The sequence below is a fragment of the Hibiscus syriacus genome, unplaced genomic scaffold, assembly GCF_006381635.1.
Source record: "Hibiscus syriacus cultivar Baekdansim isolate YM2019G1 unplaced genomic scaffold, ASM638163v2 tig00111769_pilon, whole genome shotgun sequence".
Taxonomy (NCBI): domain Eukaryota; kingdom Viridiplantae; phylum Streptophyta; class Magnoliopsida; order Malvales; family Malvaceae; genus Hibiscus; species Hibiscus syriacus.
Genome location: NW_024063172.1, coordinates 4,157,403 through 4,177,270, shown reverse-complemented (window position 1 = coordinate 4,177,270; position 19,868 = coordinate 4,157,403). Strand labels below are relative to the sequence as shown.

The following is a 19,868-nucleotide window of genomic DNA, read 5'->3' as shown; positions in this document are numbered from 1 at the left end:
ATTTATTCACACTTAATATCATATATTATAAATATTTATTTATAAAATTAACTCTCCTACTTCAATTTATTTCATTTATAACGTTAAGATTACAATCTTTAAATATTTAAAAAATCTCATATTTCATCCTACTATAAAAATTTTAATAGAGAGTACAATAGTTGAAATTAATTTTAAAACTTGCCCTTATTTTATCAAGTTTGGATCATTTTGATATTTGATAAAAATTAAAGAGTTAAATAGATGTAAAAAAAATTCAAAGAGTAACATAATTAAATGGATAAAGTTTGAGGGCCTAAAAAGTTATTCACCCTTTTTAGCGTGAGCTTGCTACGTATGCTTTGTGGTTCAATATGGAAACAAGGAAATCATTTCTCCATGACAAAACATGTGTATCTGCCTATTGCCTCAATATTTTCCAAGCATTTTTTTATTCAGAAAAATTCTTTATTTATTTTTAAAATTATTAGAAAAATGTTTCCTATCGTTAACATGTGACTTTTATGTTATTGTTTCCTCTAATTTAAAAGAAACAAATTTAAATAAAACGATATATTTCGGACCGATTCAAATGAGTTGTTTAATATACATAAACATTTTTTTATTATAGTTAATGTCAATTCTTATATAAAATTTTAATTTCAAATTATATAAATAAATATATATAATACTATAAGTCGTTTAATAGTTCGATAAATATTATAACTAATGATAAAATTTATTGTTTTTTAATAAGTTAAATTAAATATAAACGTGGAATTAATTTCTTGTTAGTTTAAATAAATATAAAATAATATATATTTAAAAGATTGTCGATCCTCTAACGATGAATACCCGAATATCTCTTAAAAATACACTCAAATTTAAAAATTTTAAAAATAATACCATTTTGCATGGCATTTGGCAAAGGGTAGCATCGACTTAACCATGTTTGCATGGGGTCGGGCACGTGGGGTGTGTGAGTGGTGAGTCACAGTTTTATTTTCCACGTGTCTTTGCATATTAATATTAGGCAAACCCAACTCATGACTTACACATGTTCACTCTCTCCTAATCTTCATTTCTACTAGTGAGAACTTGGTTGTGGAATTTAAATCTAAACTAGTATAATATTATTATATTAATATATTTTTATATTTTTTAATAATTAAATTATAATACTATATTTATTTAAAAATTAATTAATTAATAATACATATCATACTGATGTAATTAATATAATAATGCGTGACGAGTTCTGAAAAAATATAATTTTTTATTAAAATATGTTACATCCGAGTAATAAATTTTCATAAAAAATATATTTTATTAGAACTCATCATATGGGCATGACGAGTTTCAATACACTATAATAAATACGATAGATTGTAAATTAAATTTTTAATCACCCTAGAAACCTATATAATTATTACACCAGCATTAAAGGGCTAGGCTGATTTTGCCATGTTTTATTCCCTTTAACTGTATTTTAAATAAATAGAAATTAAATTAAATTAGTGTAAATTGAAAAATAAATAAAATATGAATTTAGTTTATTATGATTTAAGTAAATTAATATTTTACTTTAAAAAATATTATACATTAATCTTTAACTGATTTAAGAGATTTATATATAAATTTTATCATAGATATAGATGAACTTATTAAAAAATCATAGAAATAGATAAACTTATGAAAGTAAAAGAATATGTATAAAATTGAAAGTTAAAAACTATATGTATTATGTTAAATTAATGTGAAAAGGGATGTTTAATCCTTTTTATTAGAAGTAAGCACATGCTGTGTGTATTGTTTAGGCAAAAATGCCCCAATGGAGGAGTGAAAAAAAATTAAACTGGGGCGAGCATTAGGCCATCTCCAGCCCTCATCTCAACTCTACAACATCTATATCTCTACTCTAAAGATGAAACATTAATTCATATCCAATACTATCTCTACATTACCACCAACTCTACTTTATTCACAATATTTAACTATTAGTATGTTTATTTATCTAATTTCAATATATTTTTATCTATCTTGCAATTTAATCTACTTGAATTTATTATATTATGTTTAATTTTTATTTTATTGTGTAGAAATTACAATAAAAAAACATAAAAGATAGAATAAGAGAAAATAATGTAACAAAAAAAAGGAAATGAAAAAGAAAATAACAAAAGAAAGTAAAAAAAAAACAAAAATAAAAAATCATATAAATAACAAAAAAAATGTAGCGTAGCTACAGTGCAACTCTAGATGTAGGGTATCACTGTAACTTTCTCTACTCTAACGTTGAAAGTGGAGATGGGCTGGAGTTAAAATTTATCTCCAAAGTGGAGATTTTTTCTATTCTAACGATGCTCTAGAGATGTCTTACTTGAGAAAATCATTTTTCCTATTTCACTACTTGGGTGATTTTGCCGTATTATTAATGAATCGGTAGTGTCCAAGTGAATATTGAATAATGCATGGAATCTCTTTGGTTGTCATATAATGGAAGCTATTTTAGCCATTTCCAGATTTGGTAAGCACATTGGCACTGTCGCTTTTAAACAAGAAATTCCAGACCAGAGTAGGAACTAACGAATTATTTGCTTTGCTGTTTAAGGTTTCTACAGCTTGTTCAATCAACAGTGTCAGATTTTTGTTAGCAACTTCCAAGGCAAGAAGGTTTTCCCTGGCCGGCCGCTGTTGCCGACGTGTTTTACCCATCGGAAAAATAATGTCTCCACCTTTTGGCTGAGGTCGGCTTCCGGTAACCTCCGTTGCACGCCTTCTTCAACCTCCGCCTGACAGGGTTGAGCACAACTATGGTTGTCGAGATAAACCCACCAACAAGGCTTTGGTTCCTTGATATACCGTGGCGCTATCAGTCGACATCACCCTTGGAATGAAGATCGATTGCTATAAAAAAACAAACAATTCTAGCATGCCGTATTGCTCTTTTTAAACTTTTGTCAAGTCATTAACCTCCAAAAGAAAGAGAAAAGGGTTTCAACTCAATCTAAGGATTGTAATAATGACAACAGAGGACCACATTCGTTAATGTCACAACAATGCCACATAAGTGGCTAGATTGTACAATTGTCTAATCGCAACAAAATCCAGAGGCTAAATTTGAACTGAATTGACATCAACGATTAAACGATGAATCAAATGTTAAAGTTTATTTGTTCCCCGTCCTTATCTATCATCTTCCTTTCAACTATCTTCAGCTTGTAAAAATGCAACACGCCATTAAAACACACTATTCTGGAACTTAACGGTGACGTTCGAGTGATTAGACATAACATGCGATTTCTAGCAAGAGAGTATAATCATTTGAACACATGATGTCAGATTTTGACACGCAATTGTTTTATGAGACTGAAAAGATCAAATTCTAGTTAATTGAAGTAGAGAGATTAGTAGTACAACAACAACAACAACAACAACAAAACCCAATTCCCATATGTATGGGGTAAGGGGGAGGTAGGGTAGTAGGCTACCCCCAACGCCAGGTTGAGAGTAGCTTCCGTGGAAGACCTCCGGCAGTCAGAAAATTAAAAATTTAGATAAAATGCAATGCATGTATAAATAAATACATAAATACATAGCTAATCAGTATTCATATGCAGTCATTAAAATCATATGTGCGTCTGTAACTGGAATTTATCCCTGCATAATAATCCCTGCGAAAGAATCTCTGCATATAGACAGAAACATAAGATCCGGCTAATTTAAAAGAGGAAACATGAAGAGAATGATACACAGAAGTCAACGTTAGCAAGCCCAGTTCTAATCCTTCATAAATACCAATAACAGAAACGTATTAAAAATATAAGTCATGGAAAATACTACAAAGACATTAAAAGAAGACAGAGATGATACACCCTATAGATGTGACCCACACTACTCGACTACCCTAGTCTTTAGCCTCCATATTTTCCTATCAGAGGTCATGTCTTCGGTAAGGGCTAAATCCCTCAAATCAGATCTCAAGCAGTCTTCCCACTTTCGCCTTGGTCGTCCTTTCCTTCTGGCACCGTCGACTGTAATCGACTCTACCCTCCTTACCGCATCCGACGGTAGTCGCCTAAGGACATGCCCAAACCACCGTAGTCTTCCCTCCCTCAATTTTCGGAAACAGACACCACCCCCAAGGACATCCTAATAGCAGAGTTTGTCGTCATATCCCTCAGTGTCCTACCACATGTCCATCGAAGCATTCTCATTTCTGCGGCCTCAATCCTCCTCACGTGATCCTTCTTGGTTGCCCAACATTCTGATCCATACAACAGCGCTGGTCTTATTGCCATTCTATAAAATTTTCCCTTAAGTTTTAGAGGGACCTTCTTGTCACACAGAACTCCAGTAGCGGCCCTCCACTTTAGCCATCCCGCCTTTATACGGTGTGAAACGTCATCATCTACACCCCCATCTTTATGTATCATAGACCCTAGGTACTTGAAACAATCCTTTGAGGGGAGAACGTGTCCTTCTATGCATACTTCTACATCTTCATCATTTTGGTTCCCATTGAAGTTTGAACATACATACTCTGTCTTTTCAATATTGATCCTTAAACCTTTTTCTTCCAAAGCAGTCTTCCAGGTAGCCAGTCTACTATTCAACTCAGATTTTGTTTCAGCAACTAAGACAATGTCGTCAGCGAAAAGCATACACCATGGTACACCGTCTGGTGTCGCACAATAGATGTCGTCCATAATCAAGGCGAAGATGTAAGGGCTAAGAGCCGACCCCTGGTGGAGTCCGATTTCCACCGGGAATGCCTCGGTGTCGCCAACTGTAGTCCTGACGTAAGTAGTAGATCTACAGTACATATCACGAATCGCCCGGATATAAGCAGTTGGGATCCGTCTAGTTTCCAAAGTCTTCCAGATCGTATCGCGGGGAACACTATCATAAGCCTTCTCAAGGTCAATGAACGCCATGTGAAGATCTCTAGACTTTTCCCTATATTTCTCCATAAGCCGTCGAAGTAGATGAATCGCCTCCGTTGTAGACCTGCCTGACATAAAGCCAAATTGGTTTTCCAAATTAGTAGTACAGATTCTATGTAAATAGACCACCTACATTATCAAGTCTTATCAACTTTCACCTATTAAGGGTTGATATTGTACCCGGAGTTTGTCCTACCTGTGCTTATCTAGCAAAACAATGAGTGATCACAGGAAACTCATATCTAAGACCTGAAGTATAAAGATGGGCAGAAATTACCATTAAGAGGTGAAAATTGAAAAGTGTTGCATGGTTATGCTAAAAACACATCGAATTCCAAATCCCCAAACCTCTAAAACAGCTGCTTTGCCTTTTCTTCTCTGAATCTATGGTCCCAGATTTTCCCAGATTTGGTTTTAGTTCTGATATGATAAAACTAACAAAAACTACCAAAAACTCTGTTGTCAGCAGCTCATACTAAACTCAGCTGGTTACAGTCTGTCTTTTTTTCTTCCTTGTATTACCACAAGGGAATCATCAGATGATACCACTACATTAGAAATGAAGTTCGAAATTTACTACTATACAATTATTTCGATAATGCAACATTATTGAATGCTATGGTTATATGAATAGTTAAGTTCAACAAATCTTGATTCTTTTTCCTTCTGAAAACTTATTATTCAAATTCTCTTCTAGTTTGTGATTAAAGCTTCTGATGTTAGAGTGGAGTTCATGGATCAGATCATATATACTTGCCAATTGCCATAATTGCAAGTGATTTAAAATAAAAAATAGACCAAAGTTGAATAGAAATTTCCATGCTAGATGCCAATACAAAAATTTCGAAACACCATGCATCATCAATTCATTTCACAATAAAGTTGGATGGGAATATATACAAGACAAACAAACAAAATACAAAGATTAGTAGAAACATGTATTCAATTCTCTGTAATCTAGTATATTCATCTCGATACAAGAAGATATATCATGTCATCTAAAGCAGCTTCTAGGTAGCACAACAAAAACAATAACACAAAACAAAGAGAGGGAGAGAGAGAGAGAGAGAGAAAAGTATCTCTTTATGATACAAAAGAAGATAAAGAGAAAGGTTACCCTGTTCCCTTCATCTCCTCTTTCTATTCCGTATCCGAAGGAAAATATGATGCACCAGCAGGCGATGCTGCCGCAGATGATTCTGATAAATATGATGCACTGACAGGTGATGTTGCGGCCGATGATTGCGATTGTGATTCCTCAACCATCAATTTCTCTAACCCGGGTTTCAGTTCCCTGTTACAGAAATCCTCATACTCTCTTCGTTCCCCTCCTTTCTTCTTCACTTCGACAACAACCAAAGAAGGCGTTAACTCGAATATCTCAGCTGCAATCGACAATGGCCCTTTGGCTCCTTCTCTAGATCCCTCCAAACTCAATCTACAATCCTTTTTCCTCACTGTGAAACTAACCAACTGCGCTATCTCCTCCAATTTCGATATGATTTTCGAAACCGGCGCCCCCGAAACAATCCGGGATCCTTCCTCTCCTTCCTCAAACAACCCGGATAAATTGAACCCCGGGGAGAACGAAATAAGATCAAACGCATTTAAACTAGCTGGTCTCGGCAATGTGGCAGGTTTCCTTCTAGTTTCCATCTCTGTTTCGGATTCAGACATTGATGACTCTGAGCACACATCATTATCATCCGCCTCAAAGCTGCATAATTTATCATCTTCAATGTAAAATTTAATATGTTTAAACCCCTTTTTAAACCAACGCTTCTCCATGATTTCGGGAATCGTCATTCTCGTTTCCGGGTTCGTGTCCAGAAGCTTTGTGAGTAACCGAGCTAACTCAGGTGAAAACCATCTCGGACACTTGAACTCACCCTTGTATATCTTCTTATACATAGCCATAATGTTCTGATCTTGAAACGGTAAATACCCTGCCATTAGAACAAACAAAACTACTCCGCAAGCCCAGATATCTACTTTCGCTGCATCATACCCTTTCCTTGCCAAAACTTCGGGTGCCACGTAAGCGGGTGTCCCGCAAAACGTATGGAACAAACCGTCTTGCCGGATCTGATCCGAAACCGCGCTCAACCCGAAATCGGATACCTTCAAATCGCCGTTATCATCAAGGAGTAGATTCTCCGGCTTCAGGTCGCGGTGATAAACGCCGCGAGCATGGCAGAAATGGACGGCAGAGATTAATTGCTGGAAGTATTTTCTTGCGACGTCCTCTTTCAAACGGCCTTTGGCTACTTTATTGAAGAGCTCACCGCCGCGGACGTATTCCATTACGAAGTAGATCTTGGTTTTCGTCGCCATGACCTCGAAGAGTTGCACGATGTTCGGGTGTCGCACGCGGCGAAGGATGGAGATTTCGCGCTTGATGTGAGCGATTAAGCCGCTTTTGAGGATCTTCTCCTTGTCGATCACTTTGATGGCCACGCTGTCACCGGTTTTGACGTTGCGCGCGTGGTACACTTTCGCGAAAGTGCCGTGGCCGAGGAGTTTCCCGACCTCGAAGCGGCCTAACAGAAGAGCTTGACCGCCCCTCGCGGCGTCTTTCTTGGCAGAGGTGGCGGCGACGGAGATGGAATCCATTGGTCGTAGATGTTAGGGCTTTGGTTTAATTGAGAGTAAAATGGAATTTGAATGGCTTAATGATTTGTCATTTGAAGAGCTGAGAAGATCCTTTCTGTTTTGAGTTGAGTGAGTGGCCTAAAAGAAATTGAATTTGTTACAAGGTTATGGAAGGCAGATGCTTTTACTGTGGCAGCGAATATACTCCCAATAAAAAAATGTTTTATTGGTAGAGTTAAAAATTATTAAATTTATTTAATCACCAGATTATTCATCTAAATTTAAATTTTAAAAATAACATGATGATTATATTATCGTAATAATATTATTTTTAATTTTTTATTAAAATAATAACTAAATAATATTATTGATTTAAATGATATCATTTTAATGAAGGCGTGTTATATAAGAAACGTCTTTCAAGAAAATGCATTTTGTTGGGTATACCTTTAATTACATGATATTTTTAAACAATTTTTTCTCACGTTGGTATCTTTCAAGACAAAAATGAAATAAAATAATATGATTTTTTTAAATATACGAGTTTTATTAAAAAAACAAACAATGCACGTGGTACGTGTCTTTGACACATATTTGCAAGAGCACGAGTCAATTGAATGATAAGAACATATGTGTATAGGTTTTGTCTTCAATCACTGTATAAATATATGTTTAGAAAGATATATTTAAACACTTCAAAAAAAACTCTTTAAATATAATGCGAGTTTTGATAATATTGTGATAAAATTTATTGATTTTGAGCTGGATTTTCAAACTAAATTAGATTCATACAAGTGCAATAGTCAAAGATAAAATTTAATATTTGTATTTAGAGTTAAATTAGATTTGTGAGACATAAAGTGTGTTAAATATTATACATAAATTTGTCTTAAATTTAATCTCATGGTTAATAAAAATTATAGTGCATCTTACAATTTTTTAATAGATGTCACTGATTTTATTAAAAAAATAAAAAATAAAAAATATAATGAATGTTTACAATCATGGGCGTAAACTAAATATATAGTTAGGATGTTTTCATATAATCATTTATATAAAAATTAGTCACTTGAAATTATACAATGACCAAACAAGGAAAATATTAAAAAATTATCCCAAAAAAACTCTAAGAGAAGATAGATACGAACATACCTAACACATCGACAAACAAATCACAACATGAGATGAAACTATTAAAGATCACTAACAATCCCAAATCAGAATTAAATGTTGTGAGAAAACTATCAACAAATACAAATTATATATTCAAAACCAATCCAATGATTTAAAGCATTGAAGATCGATAGGATAATAAATAAATATCATTGTGACCAATTCAAATAATATCAAATCAAACCCTAAGAAAATAAACAAAACAAATCAGATAATAAAAATTTAAAATGTATTAAACGATAAAGAAAAATATGTCATAAAAATAATTAGAATTTTTTTGAAAAACATATATGCAACAATAAAACAAGTAAAAGAACAACAATAAATATCGATAAGTGGTCATCATCACTGAACTTAGTTTCATCACCTACCAAACAAATAATGAAAAGAGAAAAATGGCACCAATGCAGGGCAGACCCAAGACAAAAATTCAGGGGTTGCAAGAGTCCAGGAGTGACACTTTTGAGGGGTGACACTTGTATTAGGAGTGACACTTGTATTAATTTTGAGGGATTTCTACATAGACTTGTTGTTGGAGAAGAATTTTGAGGGGTTACCTGGGATACCTAGGGTACCACTCAGGTCTGCCCCTGCACCAATGATCGGGGGACTAGAGAGACTTATCTAAATTTCACCTTATTTGATTTTTTTAAAACTATTCTAATCTAAGTAATATGTATGTATCATTTCTCTTTCCAATAACTATAAGACTGAATATATTTGAATTAATGTGTCAATACAACTTAATTATAAAATCAATAAAATTATTGATATATAAATTTATATTTAATCTTAAATGTATTATAATTATCATTTTAACTGCCTATTAATACTCCAAAATTTACTTTATTAAAATAAATCTCGGCAACCTATTTTGGTGTAGTGAGCATGAATTGCTTTTTCCCTTACAAAACAAAATATTTCATAATTTTATATATAAAAGCTATGATGACGCTAATTATGATGATTCTTTTTTCCCTTTTACAATTGTAGTCGTGATTTAATAATATAAAGGAAGAAGAGTAGTGCAATGGGAGGCATCTACGTGGGAAAATTAACAAAGGAGAGAGACGCCGTGACAGCTCAACAACAACTTGAGTCGACACAGCCGATTTCAATGCAACTTGAGGGGTATGATTGTCATAAAAGTGTGCACAGTTTGGTTACACCCCACTTTTACACTAACCTAATCTTTCCAACCAAACAAAATGAATGCAACCTTGTCCGGTTGCCACGTGCCCCTTCATTAATGGTGCTTATGTGGACACATTCACAGTATGTTGGCATTTCTCATTTCTCTCACTCATGTAGGGATGGGCATGGTATCTAAACTTGACAGATTATGATCTGACCCGATCGAGTTAGATTTTTTTTTAAAAAAATTGGATCGTTTTTTAAATGTGATGTTCGGGTTGTTTTTTAATCGATTTAGGGTCGGGTCATATTTTTTAAATGTGATGTTCGGGTCGGGTCAGATTCAGATTTAGGGTAAAAAATACCCGATCCGCCCCAATCCAAAAAAATATAATTTTACTTTATATATTTAAGAATAATTACAATAATACATCTCTATATATTATTTTTTTCAATTAAATCACTGTTTTTATTGAATAAAAATAATATTTTTATTAATATTTCGAGTCGAGTCGAGTCGGGTTCGGATTTTATTTCAAAAAATCATATCTATGTCGAGTCGGATTCAGATTATATTTCAAAAAATCATATCTATGTCGAATCGGGTAGATGATATATATTTTTCGGGTCGGATTAGCCGAAACCCGACCCATGCTCATCCCTACTCTCATGACCCCAGTATCTAGTAGTTTTTGGTATTTTATTTTTAAAATTTTGAAAATTTGAATTTAATAGAAATAATAATCACTAGAGCTTTTAAATTGATTTTAGTATTAGTTTATGTAATGGTAATAAATTATAGGTTTACTTCTTATTTTTCTAATTGGACCATTTTAAGTTCCTGTATAATATAAAGATTAATGATAAAATTTAACCGATACTTTATATAAAAGTAAAAATCAAAATTTGATAAGCCATCCAGCTCAGTTGGTAGAGCACAAGGTTCTTAACCTTGAGGTCGTGGGATTGAGTCCCACGGAGGGCATTTCATAATTCGGAGGTCTCTTACGGAAGCTGATCTCAACCTGGTGTTTGGGATAGTCTACTATCTTACCTCCCCTTACCCCATATATATGAGAAAAAGGGACAGACATTTTTTTATTTAGACTAACTAACAGCAATACAAAATTAGAGAGATCAAATATTTGTGTAAATAAATATAGATTTAATGAACTGGATGTATTAACATATTTTTATATGTAGTAATTAGATTGGTTTTTATTTTCGAGGATATAAAATTTTATATAAAATAGTCAAATAATCATATCAAAATCAAATGCATAGGTTTACATCAAATGATTAAAATGGGTTGTGATGGTTTTTTTCATCAATTTGAATCTGATTTGAATATTATATTTATCTATTTATTATTTAACTTGATTTAAGATTAGGGAGATCTTATTCAATCCGTAGTTTAATCCGCTTTTGAGAATAATTTTTTTTATTCTCAACAAAGGGCTGACAACAAGGCTATTGTGATATCGATACTTCTGGTATCAACAAATCCTATTTATCTAGCTTGAGTATCGATACTTTCATGAGTATCGATACCCAATTTGACTTTGATACCTAAGTATCGATACCACTATGAGTATTGATACCAAAATTGGCTATTGGAATCTATTAAGTGAACTTGGTATCGATACCACCCTACAAGTATCAATGCCTTCCTACAACTATCAATGCCTTACCTACATTATCGATACCCGTCGCATGAGTATCGATACTTCTAACCCCAAAACTCATTTATTTTTATTATCTAAAGAACATTATGGGTATTATTCTTCTAATACTCATACAATTGCCTAGAAATACCCTATTTTGGGTATAAAAATAGCTCTCCAACACTCCCTAATTCCTACTAAGGTCCCTAAACGTTATTAAAGTGTTGTTTCTAATTATAGGGGGTCATAAAAAGTCTATAAACATGCTGAAAACACCCAAACACTGAATGAACATGCTTCGTGACTCATGTAAGCTAACAAACTCACCTAGTGATCTACAATATAGTAGAGTTGAGTTAGAAGTGAGTTGCCTTGATTTTCTAAGCTGCTGAAAGTGTCCAAGGCTCAACCAAGTGTTAGTTTTTCCTTATCTTTAACCTTGGAACTTTCTCCAACTTTCCTCAATAGACAAGAATCAAACACTTGAGTTACTAGTTTGATCTAAAGGTTAAGAAGGGTTTAAAACTCTTCCTAAGGCTTAAACTCTCTGAAAACAGATTGAAACACTTAAGTTACATAAACCCCCACAAAACCATAATTTGGCTACCATGGTGAAATGAAGAGGTTGAGGGCTTGATTTAAAGCTCTGAAGTTGAGGATTAAGATTTTACATTTAAAATGCCAAACTACGGTTGCAAGGCCACCAAGTTATCACATTTGTTGGTTCTAGGTTGAGATTAAAATGAAGGATGAAGAATGAGAAGAAGAGACAAAGAAGAGTTAAGAAAAAGAGATTGTTTCAAAGGTGTTCTCATCAGTTTTTAATGGAAATCAACCTTTCTAACTAAATATGGTATAATTGTCTCCTTGGTCCTCCTAACTTTGGATACAACTTAAAATACCTTTGTTGACATCCATTGGTCACCAAACAAGCCCAAACCAATACCCATTTGGACCAAGCTTTCACACAAGGCTAATGGCTTACTTTAAACTCACTCGGTCTAACTCAAAACTACTAACCCATGATTTGTGGCATTAGAACTCTCCCCTCCTAAAAAGAAATTATATCCTCAAAATTTACCTAAATAAAAGAGGTGAGGGTATTGGTTGTATATCCTCCTAGGTTTCCTAAGTCACTTATTTAACGCATTGGTTCCTCCACAACACATTCTCTAATGTAATCCTCTTGTTCCTTAGCTTCTTTACAACTCTTGCTAAGATTCTGATCGGTTCTTCCTCATATGACATGTTTGGGATAATCTCGATCTGCTCTAAGGGTATAAGTTATAATATAAGAAGGATTAGAATGATATCCTCTGAGCATAGATACTTGGAACACATTATGAATGCGCTTCAGCTCTGATGTTAAGGCTAATTGGTAAGCCACTGACCCAACTCTCTTTAGTATCTCATAAGGTCTTATGAAGTATGGGGTCAACTTCCCTTTGCAAATAAAACGAACCACTTTCTTTCATAGAGAAACCTTGAGGAACACCTTGTCCCCCATTACGAACTATATGTTCTTGCATTTTAAATTTGCATAAGATCTTTTTCTATCAGAGGTTTCTCTCAATCGACCTTGAATTAATCGTACATTTTCCTAAGTTTCTCTAATCAAGTCTAAACCCATTATCTTACACTCACTGATTTTTTTTCAACATAGCATAGTTCTACACTTGCGCCCATACAAGGCCTCATACAGAGCCATCTGAATGCTCTACTGGAAACTATTATTTTACACGAACTCCACTAATGGTAGGTGGTCCTCCCAACTACCCTTAAGATCTATGATGGTGCACCCAGAAATATCCCCTATGATTTGGATGACACATTCTGACTAATTGTATGTATGAGGCAGAAAATAATATTAAAGTTTAGTTTAGTGTCTAGGGATTCTTGAAGGGCTTTTCAGAATTGAGAACTGAATCGAGGATCTATTGCAGATATGATGGAAGTGGTACCCCGTGTAGCCTCACTATCTAACGGATATACAATTGAGCTAACCCCTCTAAGGTATAATCTATCCTAACTGTGAGAAAATAGGTTGATTAGGTTAGACCGTCAACTATGACCCAAACTGCATCATGTGTTAGTCTGGTCATGACTAAACCCGATCACAAAGTCTATCGTTACTTTGTCCCATTTATACTAAGGAATCTGAATGAGTTGAAGTAATCATGAAGGAACCTGGTGTTCCACTTTAAACTGGTGACACACTAAACATCTAGAAACAAACTAGTACACTTATCTTTTCATGCCCAACCACTAGAACAATTGTCGAATCTCCTGATACATCTTGTTATCGCCTGGGTGAACCGAGAGCGGACTGTAATGTACCTTATGAAGGATCTTACTATGCAACTGAGCATTTGTAGGCACGCATAATCAACCTCTGAAATACAATACATTCTCATCATGTAACTCAAAACCTGGTGTTTCACCTTGACGAACCTGCTCGACCCCTTTAACTGATCATCTGAACTCTGTAGCCTTTTGGTCTCACCTACTAACTCTGGCTTGACTTTCAACTTGGCTAACAACCTACTTACACTAGTCAAGCTCAACCGTGCTAGGAGATATCGTAATTTTGACATCGAATTCCTGTTCAAGGTGTCTACTACAACAACTTTACCTGGATGATAGTCTATCACACAGTCATAGTCATTGAGTAACTTGAACCATCTACATTGCCTCAAGTTCAACTCTTTTTGATTGAGCATATACTTTAGACTCTTATGATTAGTGAAGATGTGACATTTCTCTCCGAAGATGTAGTGTCATCAAATCTTCAAGGAAAATACTACTGCCGCTAACTCTAGGCCATGGGTGGGATAATTATGCTCATGAGGTTTAAGCTGGTGGAAGCATAAGTTACGACCTTACTTTCCTGCATCCAAGACCATTCAACGAAATGTCATTAAAAACTGTGAAGTTCTTACTCGACTCTGGTTAGGTCAACACTAGGGCCTGAGTTATAATGGTCTTTAACTATTCGAAGCTCTGTGTCGCTTATAATCCCACACAAAGGGAACTCCCTTATGAAGTAACTTGGTTAACGGGGCAACTATCATCAAAAAACCCTGAACGAATAGATGATATTACCTAGTTAAACTAGGAAATTACAGACCTCTAACACATTCTTAGGTGACTCTCACTCAACTATGGCATGAATCTTTTAAAGGTCGACTCGGATGTCGTCTATTGATACAACATGGACAAAACCCAAAACCTTTGTTAACCAAAACTCACACTTTCTAAACTTAGCATACAAATGTCAATCTCGGAGTGTATAAAGGATGATGCAAAGATGTTGATCACGTTCATCTTCTGATCAAGAGTACACCAGGATTTCATCTATAAACACTACTACGAACTGATCAAGGTAGGGGTGAAAGACTCTGTTCATCAAGTCCATTAATGTTGCTGGGGTGTTGGTGAGTCCAAACGACATTACCAAGAACTCATAATAATCGTGCCTCGTTCTGAAAGTTATTTTTGACACATCAGTGTCCTGCACTTTCAACTGATAATAATTTAACCGCAAGTTGATCTTATAGAACATACATGCTCCCCTCAGCTGGTCAAAGATATTGTCTATCCAAGAAAGTGGGTAACAGTTCTTGATGGTTAACTTGTTCAATTGTTTGTAGTTGATGCACAACCTCATCGACCTATCATTTTTCTTAACAAACAAAACCAAAGCTCCCCATGGAGAGATGCTCAGTCAGATGAAACCTTTTTCTAGGAACACCTAAATTTGATCATTCAACTCATTCAATTTTGTCATTGCGACGTGGTAGAGAGTAATGGACACCAGAGCTGAACCCAACATTACCTCGATGTTAAACTCTAGTTCACGATCGGGAGATAAACCCGATAAATCTTCTGGGAACACAACGAGAAAATATCGCATTGCTAAAATATTCTCAAGTTTTGGAGCTAAAATTTGGGTGTCCACCACATGAGCCAAGAAGACCTCACATCTCCGGTCGATTATCTTCTGAGTTTTTCTAGCTGATATGATCCTCGATTAGCTTGACTTTTCAATAGTCATCACTAACTTGGTACTATCATTTATCTTAAGCTTAAGTTGTCTGGCTTTGCATTTCAAACTGACGTTATGTTCGGTTAACCAATCCATTCCCGAGATCATGTCGAACTTTCAGAATGGTAACTCTATCAAGTCCGCTAGGAATGTCTTACCCTGGATTTCTATTGGTAATCGTCGATGAATCTCGTCTACTAGGACATCTAAACCTAGAGGAATCAATACTCGAACTCTTACCTTTAAGTTTTCGACTGAGATTTTTATCTCTTGAACTAGGTCAGAATCGGAGCATATATAAGAGTGAGTGGAACTGAGATATATCAATATAGTAAATGGGATTAAAAATATTGTAAATGTATTTGATATCATATTTTTTGTATCACATTCCTCTTGGACTCTCGCCGCATAATGTCTGGAGGCTACCCTTGGCTCTACATAGGCTACAAATCTAGATGTCTCTATATTATACTTTCTAGATGTAGTACTACTACCCCTCGTTGGCCTTCGACCTTTCTGTACAGATGATGTTAATCTTTGGGTTGACACTTGAGTCATCGATAATCTCTGACAAAGTGGTCTAGGGAGCTGCAATTAAAACAACCTCTCAATCCCTGTTAGCATGTCCCTATGTGTCTCCTCCCATACTGATCACAAATAAGGTGAGTGAAGACTCTTATTGAATTATTGGAACAAACTTAATAGACTAAGGTCAGGGTCTCTTCCTGGAATCAGATATACCCCATCGATCTGAACTCTTCCCAGTTCTTATCGACTGCGTTGATGGGGATCTCCAAGAACTCTGGCTATCTCTGGTCCTCTTGGATGAAGTCATTGATGACCTCATCGGTTCAAAGACTCTTCTATCCCTCGGTCTCATTGGACTATTAGCCCCCATACTCAAGACCCTCTCGATCGCCTTTAACTGGCGGGATAACTCAACGAAGACTCTAGGAGGGTTGACCGTTAGGTATGATAAGATGTCGAGGTACATGCTCTCTCTGAATCTACTCAACCTAAGAAACTATCACTTATACTTTATCACTATATGATCCCTCTAAGCTAAATACAAGAATTAGTCATTTAGTTCATCGGTATGGGTTTCTCCAATGTATTTCTATATGAACTCAAACAAAAACTACTCTCATGACGGTCTCTCTAGCTCTATAGCCAACTCTATCGTCTCCCACCAGTCAATAGTGTCACTCTTGAACATGAAGGTGACATATTCGAGCTTACCGTTTAGGGTAAGGTGTAACTATATGAGGGTGTGGAGAGTCTGCCTAAGCCGCTGGTATACTACTATGGGATCGTCATCCCCTGAACCATGGAAGTCAGTGGTCTTGTATCTGCGAAGCCTCTCTAATAGGAACTCTTAGACATTCCTATGGTCTAGGCTAGAGGTGTTTATGAGAAATGTGGTACAGCTGAGATGCTAGCTAAGACCTTAACTATCCGTCTTAGGGCTGAGGTGATTTCCCTAAAGAAGGTCACCTCCTCGACCCCTACATCTACGAGTACCTCCTGCTGGTATGTATATGAGACAAATTCATCACCGATGTCGGTTGTTAAGGATGCATGACTCTCATCCCTATTGTCCTGATTTTAAGTTGGATCATCCACCATAGGTTTAAGTTGGATCATCCACCATAGGTTTTCTCTAAAATTAGAAAGAATTGAAGGTTATTATCATCATTTCAGTCTTTATAGTACTATTGACTATCTAGAGGCATGCACACTCATAGACGCTGACTAACTCTTACCCGTGGGTCCTAGGAATGACTAAACTTGATGCTATGGTACCATTAAATATAGCATCCTAATCCAATTCGACCCAAAGATCTATGGATTAAGATGTCACACGTGACCACCGAAGTGGTTAACCTGAATTTTTTAAAATCAAATGTAAAACATCACGTAAAATCCATCCTAAGTAAAATAAAATAAAATCATAACAATCAAGTTTACATAATATGGAGAGCTCCCAAATCATCCAAAATAAATACATTGAGTTAAAAATCAAAATAGATTTACGACTGAATACAAAATGGTCTACAATAGTACATGTCCACTAATATAAAATTAAGACGTACTATGAAACCTCGGCTGTGCTGGAATATCTAGTGATGATAACGCTCCACGGATGACCTTCTAAGAACCTGCACACAAAAACACATTTCGAGCACTGAACTAATGACCTTAGTGCCTTACTAATAAATATATTATACTACATGTATTCACTAGATGTGCATGGTAAAGGCATAAGTATGAATATGTGAGGGAAAATTGATATGGAATATTGAGGTAGGCATCATGGTGTGGTTTAAGGTTCTGCATATCGGAGCTCACACACCTCTCCATCCTTTCTAAATACCCTTGGGTATTTAAAGTGAGATCGAAAACTGCATCAGAAACGTACACCTGACCAACTTACTATGTCGAGTCTTGAGGTATCTGCGTCCAACTAGCGACTAAGTGCCTTGGCATTGACTGGGATATCCAACTATATGATCGTATCTACTAAAGTAACTTAAGTGTCCTGACTGTGTCACGGGCATAAAACAAGAGCATAAAACAAGGCTAGTTTTATGTCATCCTAATCGTTATTGTTTCTAACTGTTATGAGTTTATTTCTGTTCTCACTTGTAGTTTTATTTCATGGTATTATGGTGTAATTTGGTCCTTCAAAACTATCCTTTAAAATCTTTGGGTTTCTTACTCAAAATTGATTGTGGGTACTGATACTAAGCCCCTTAGTATTGGTACTGACCTCTGGGTATTGATACTAACCTTCGGGTATTGATACTACTAACTTATTGAAGGCTGATAACAAAGGGTTGATATTGATACTCTAGCTTGAGTATCGATACTTTTGGCCTTTAGTATCAATATTTTCTTGAGTATCGATATCGGATTTGGCTTTGATATTTTGAAAAATACCTAAGTATCGATACTCTACCCTTGGTATCGATACCCCCATGAGTACCGATACCAAAAAGAGCTACAGGAATCTGTTAAGTGAACTTGGTATCGATACCACCCTGTGAGTATCGATGTCTCACCTACAGTATCAATACCCATTGAATGTGTATCAATACTTCTAACCCCAAAACCCCTTTATTTTTATCATCTGAAGAACATTACTGATATTATTCTTCTAGTACTGATACCATTGCCCAATAATACCCTGTTTGGGAACGAAAATACCTCTCCAATACTCCCCTAAGTCCTACTGAGGTCCCAAACATTATTAAAGTGTTATGTATGATTATAGGGGTCATAAAAAGTTTGTAAACATACTGAAAACACCAAACCACTCAAATCAACCATTAATATGCTTCATGACTCATGCAAGCTAACAAACTCACCTAGTGATCTACAATGTAGTAGAGTTGAGTTAAAAGTGAGTTACGTTGATTTCTTAAAATGTTGGAAGTGTCCAAGGCTCAACCAAATGTTAGTTTTTCATTCCCTTTAACCTTGGAGATTTCTCAAACTTCTCTCACTTGACAATAATCTAAACATTTGAGGCTTAAACTATTTGAAAATAAATTGAAACACTTAAGTTCCATAAACCCCCACAAAACCCATATTTAGCTACCATGGTAAAATGAAGAGGTTGAGGGTTTGATTTGAAGCTCTAAAGTTGAGGACTAAGATTCTTACCTTTAAAATGCCAAACTGTGGTTGCAAGGCCACCAAGTTATCACCTTTCCAACTAAAAATGATATAATTGTCTCATTGGTCTTCCTAACTTTGGTTACAACTTATAAATGCCCTTTTTGACATTCATTGACCCCCAAACAAGTCCAAATCAACACCCTTTTCGGCTAAGCTTTCATACGAGGCTAATGACTTTTTTAAACTCACTCTGGCTAACCCGAAACTACTAACCCGTGATCTGGGGTGTTACACTTCTGATGAAGAGTTTGGAAGAAATTTTATAAATGATTTCCTAATTCAAATTCTAAGATATCTCTCAAAGTTGTTTATTAGATTTGTGCCTCAATTAGCCCCTCTCTATGTATAGGGGAGAAGAAATGAATCAAAAGGTTAAGATCTTTTGATGCAGTGTTAAAACCTAATAGGTATAGTTAAAAAATAAATAAATATAATTGAATAAGTACAATTGAAAAATAAATTTATTCACAAAGTGATATTATTTATTATTATTATTAGTACAATAGGAGGAAAAACAATGGTCTTTTTCAACAACAGTCGTATCCATGTCCTTGTGTAGGAGATTGTCAACTGTTGGTGGAAAACGGCTAAAAACAAGTCATATTGTAAGGATGCGTCCATAAAATCTTTGTCGTCGCATTGATAACTTTATTA

At 35.2% G+C, this 19,868-nt stretch overlaps 1 protein-coding gene across 2 annotated transcripts; it reads right to left on the bottom strand.

Annotated features, from left to right (window-relative positions):
* Positions 1–5,766: 5,766 nt before the first annotated feature.
* On the bottom strand, positions 5,767–7,631 carry LOC120169688 (CBL-interacting serine/threonine-protein kinase 12-like). Of its 2 annotated transcripts, XM_039177807.1 has the most exons (2): positions 6,159–7,631; positions 5,767–6,124 (listed from the first exon to the last, which is right to left on the bottom strand). In XM_039177807.1, the coding sequence occupies exons 1-2, from the start codon at positions 7,536–7,538 to the stop codon at positions 6,053–6,055; spliced, it is 1,452 nt and encodes a 483-aa protein (XP_039033738.1). In that variant the 5' UTR covers positions 7,539–7,631; the 3' UTR covers positions 5,767–6,052. The 2 variants fall into 2 exon arrangements, with proteins under 2 accessions (XP_039033738.1, XP_039033737.1); XM_039177806.1 differs by having other exon boundaries at positions 5,767–7,630.
* Positions 7,632–19,868: the final 12,237 nt, after the last annotated feature.

What these genes read in the sequence shown, in the direction of transcription:
- LOC120169688 (XM_039177806.1), bottom strand. Translation starts at nt 7,538, where the DNA reads ATGGATTCCATCTCCGTCGCCGCCACCTCTGCCAAGAAAGACGCCGCG.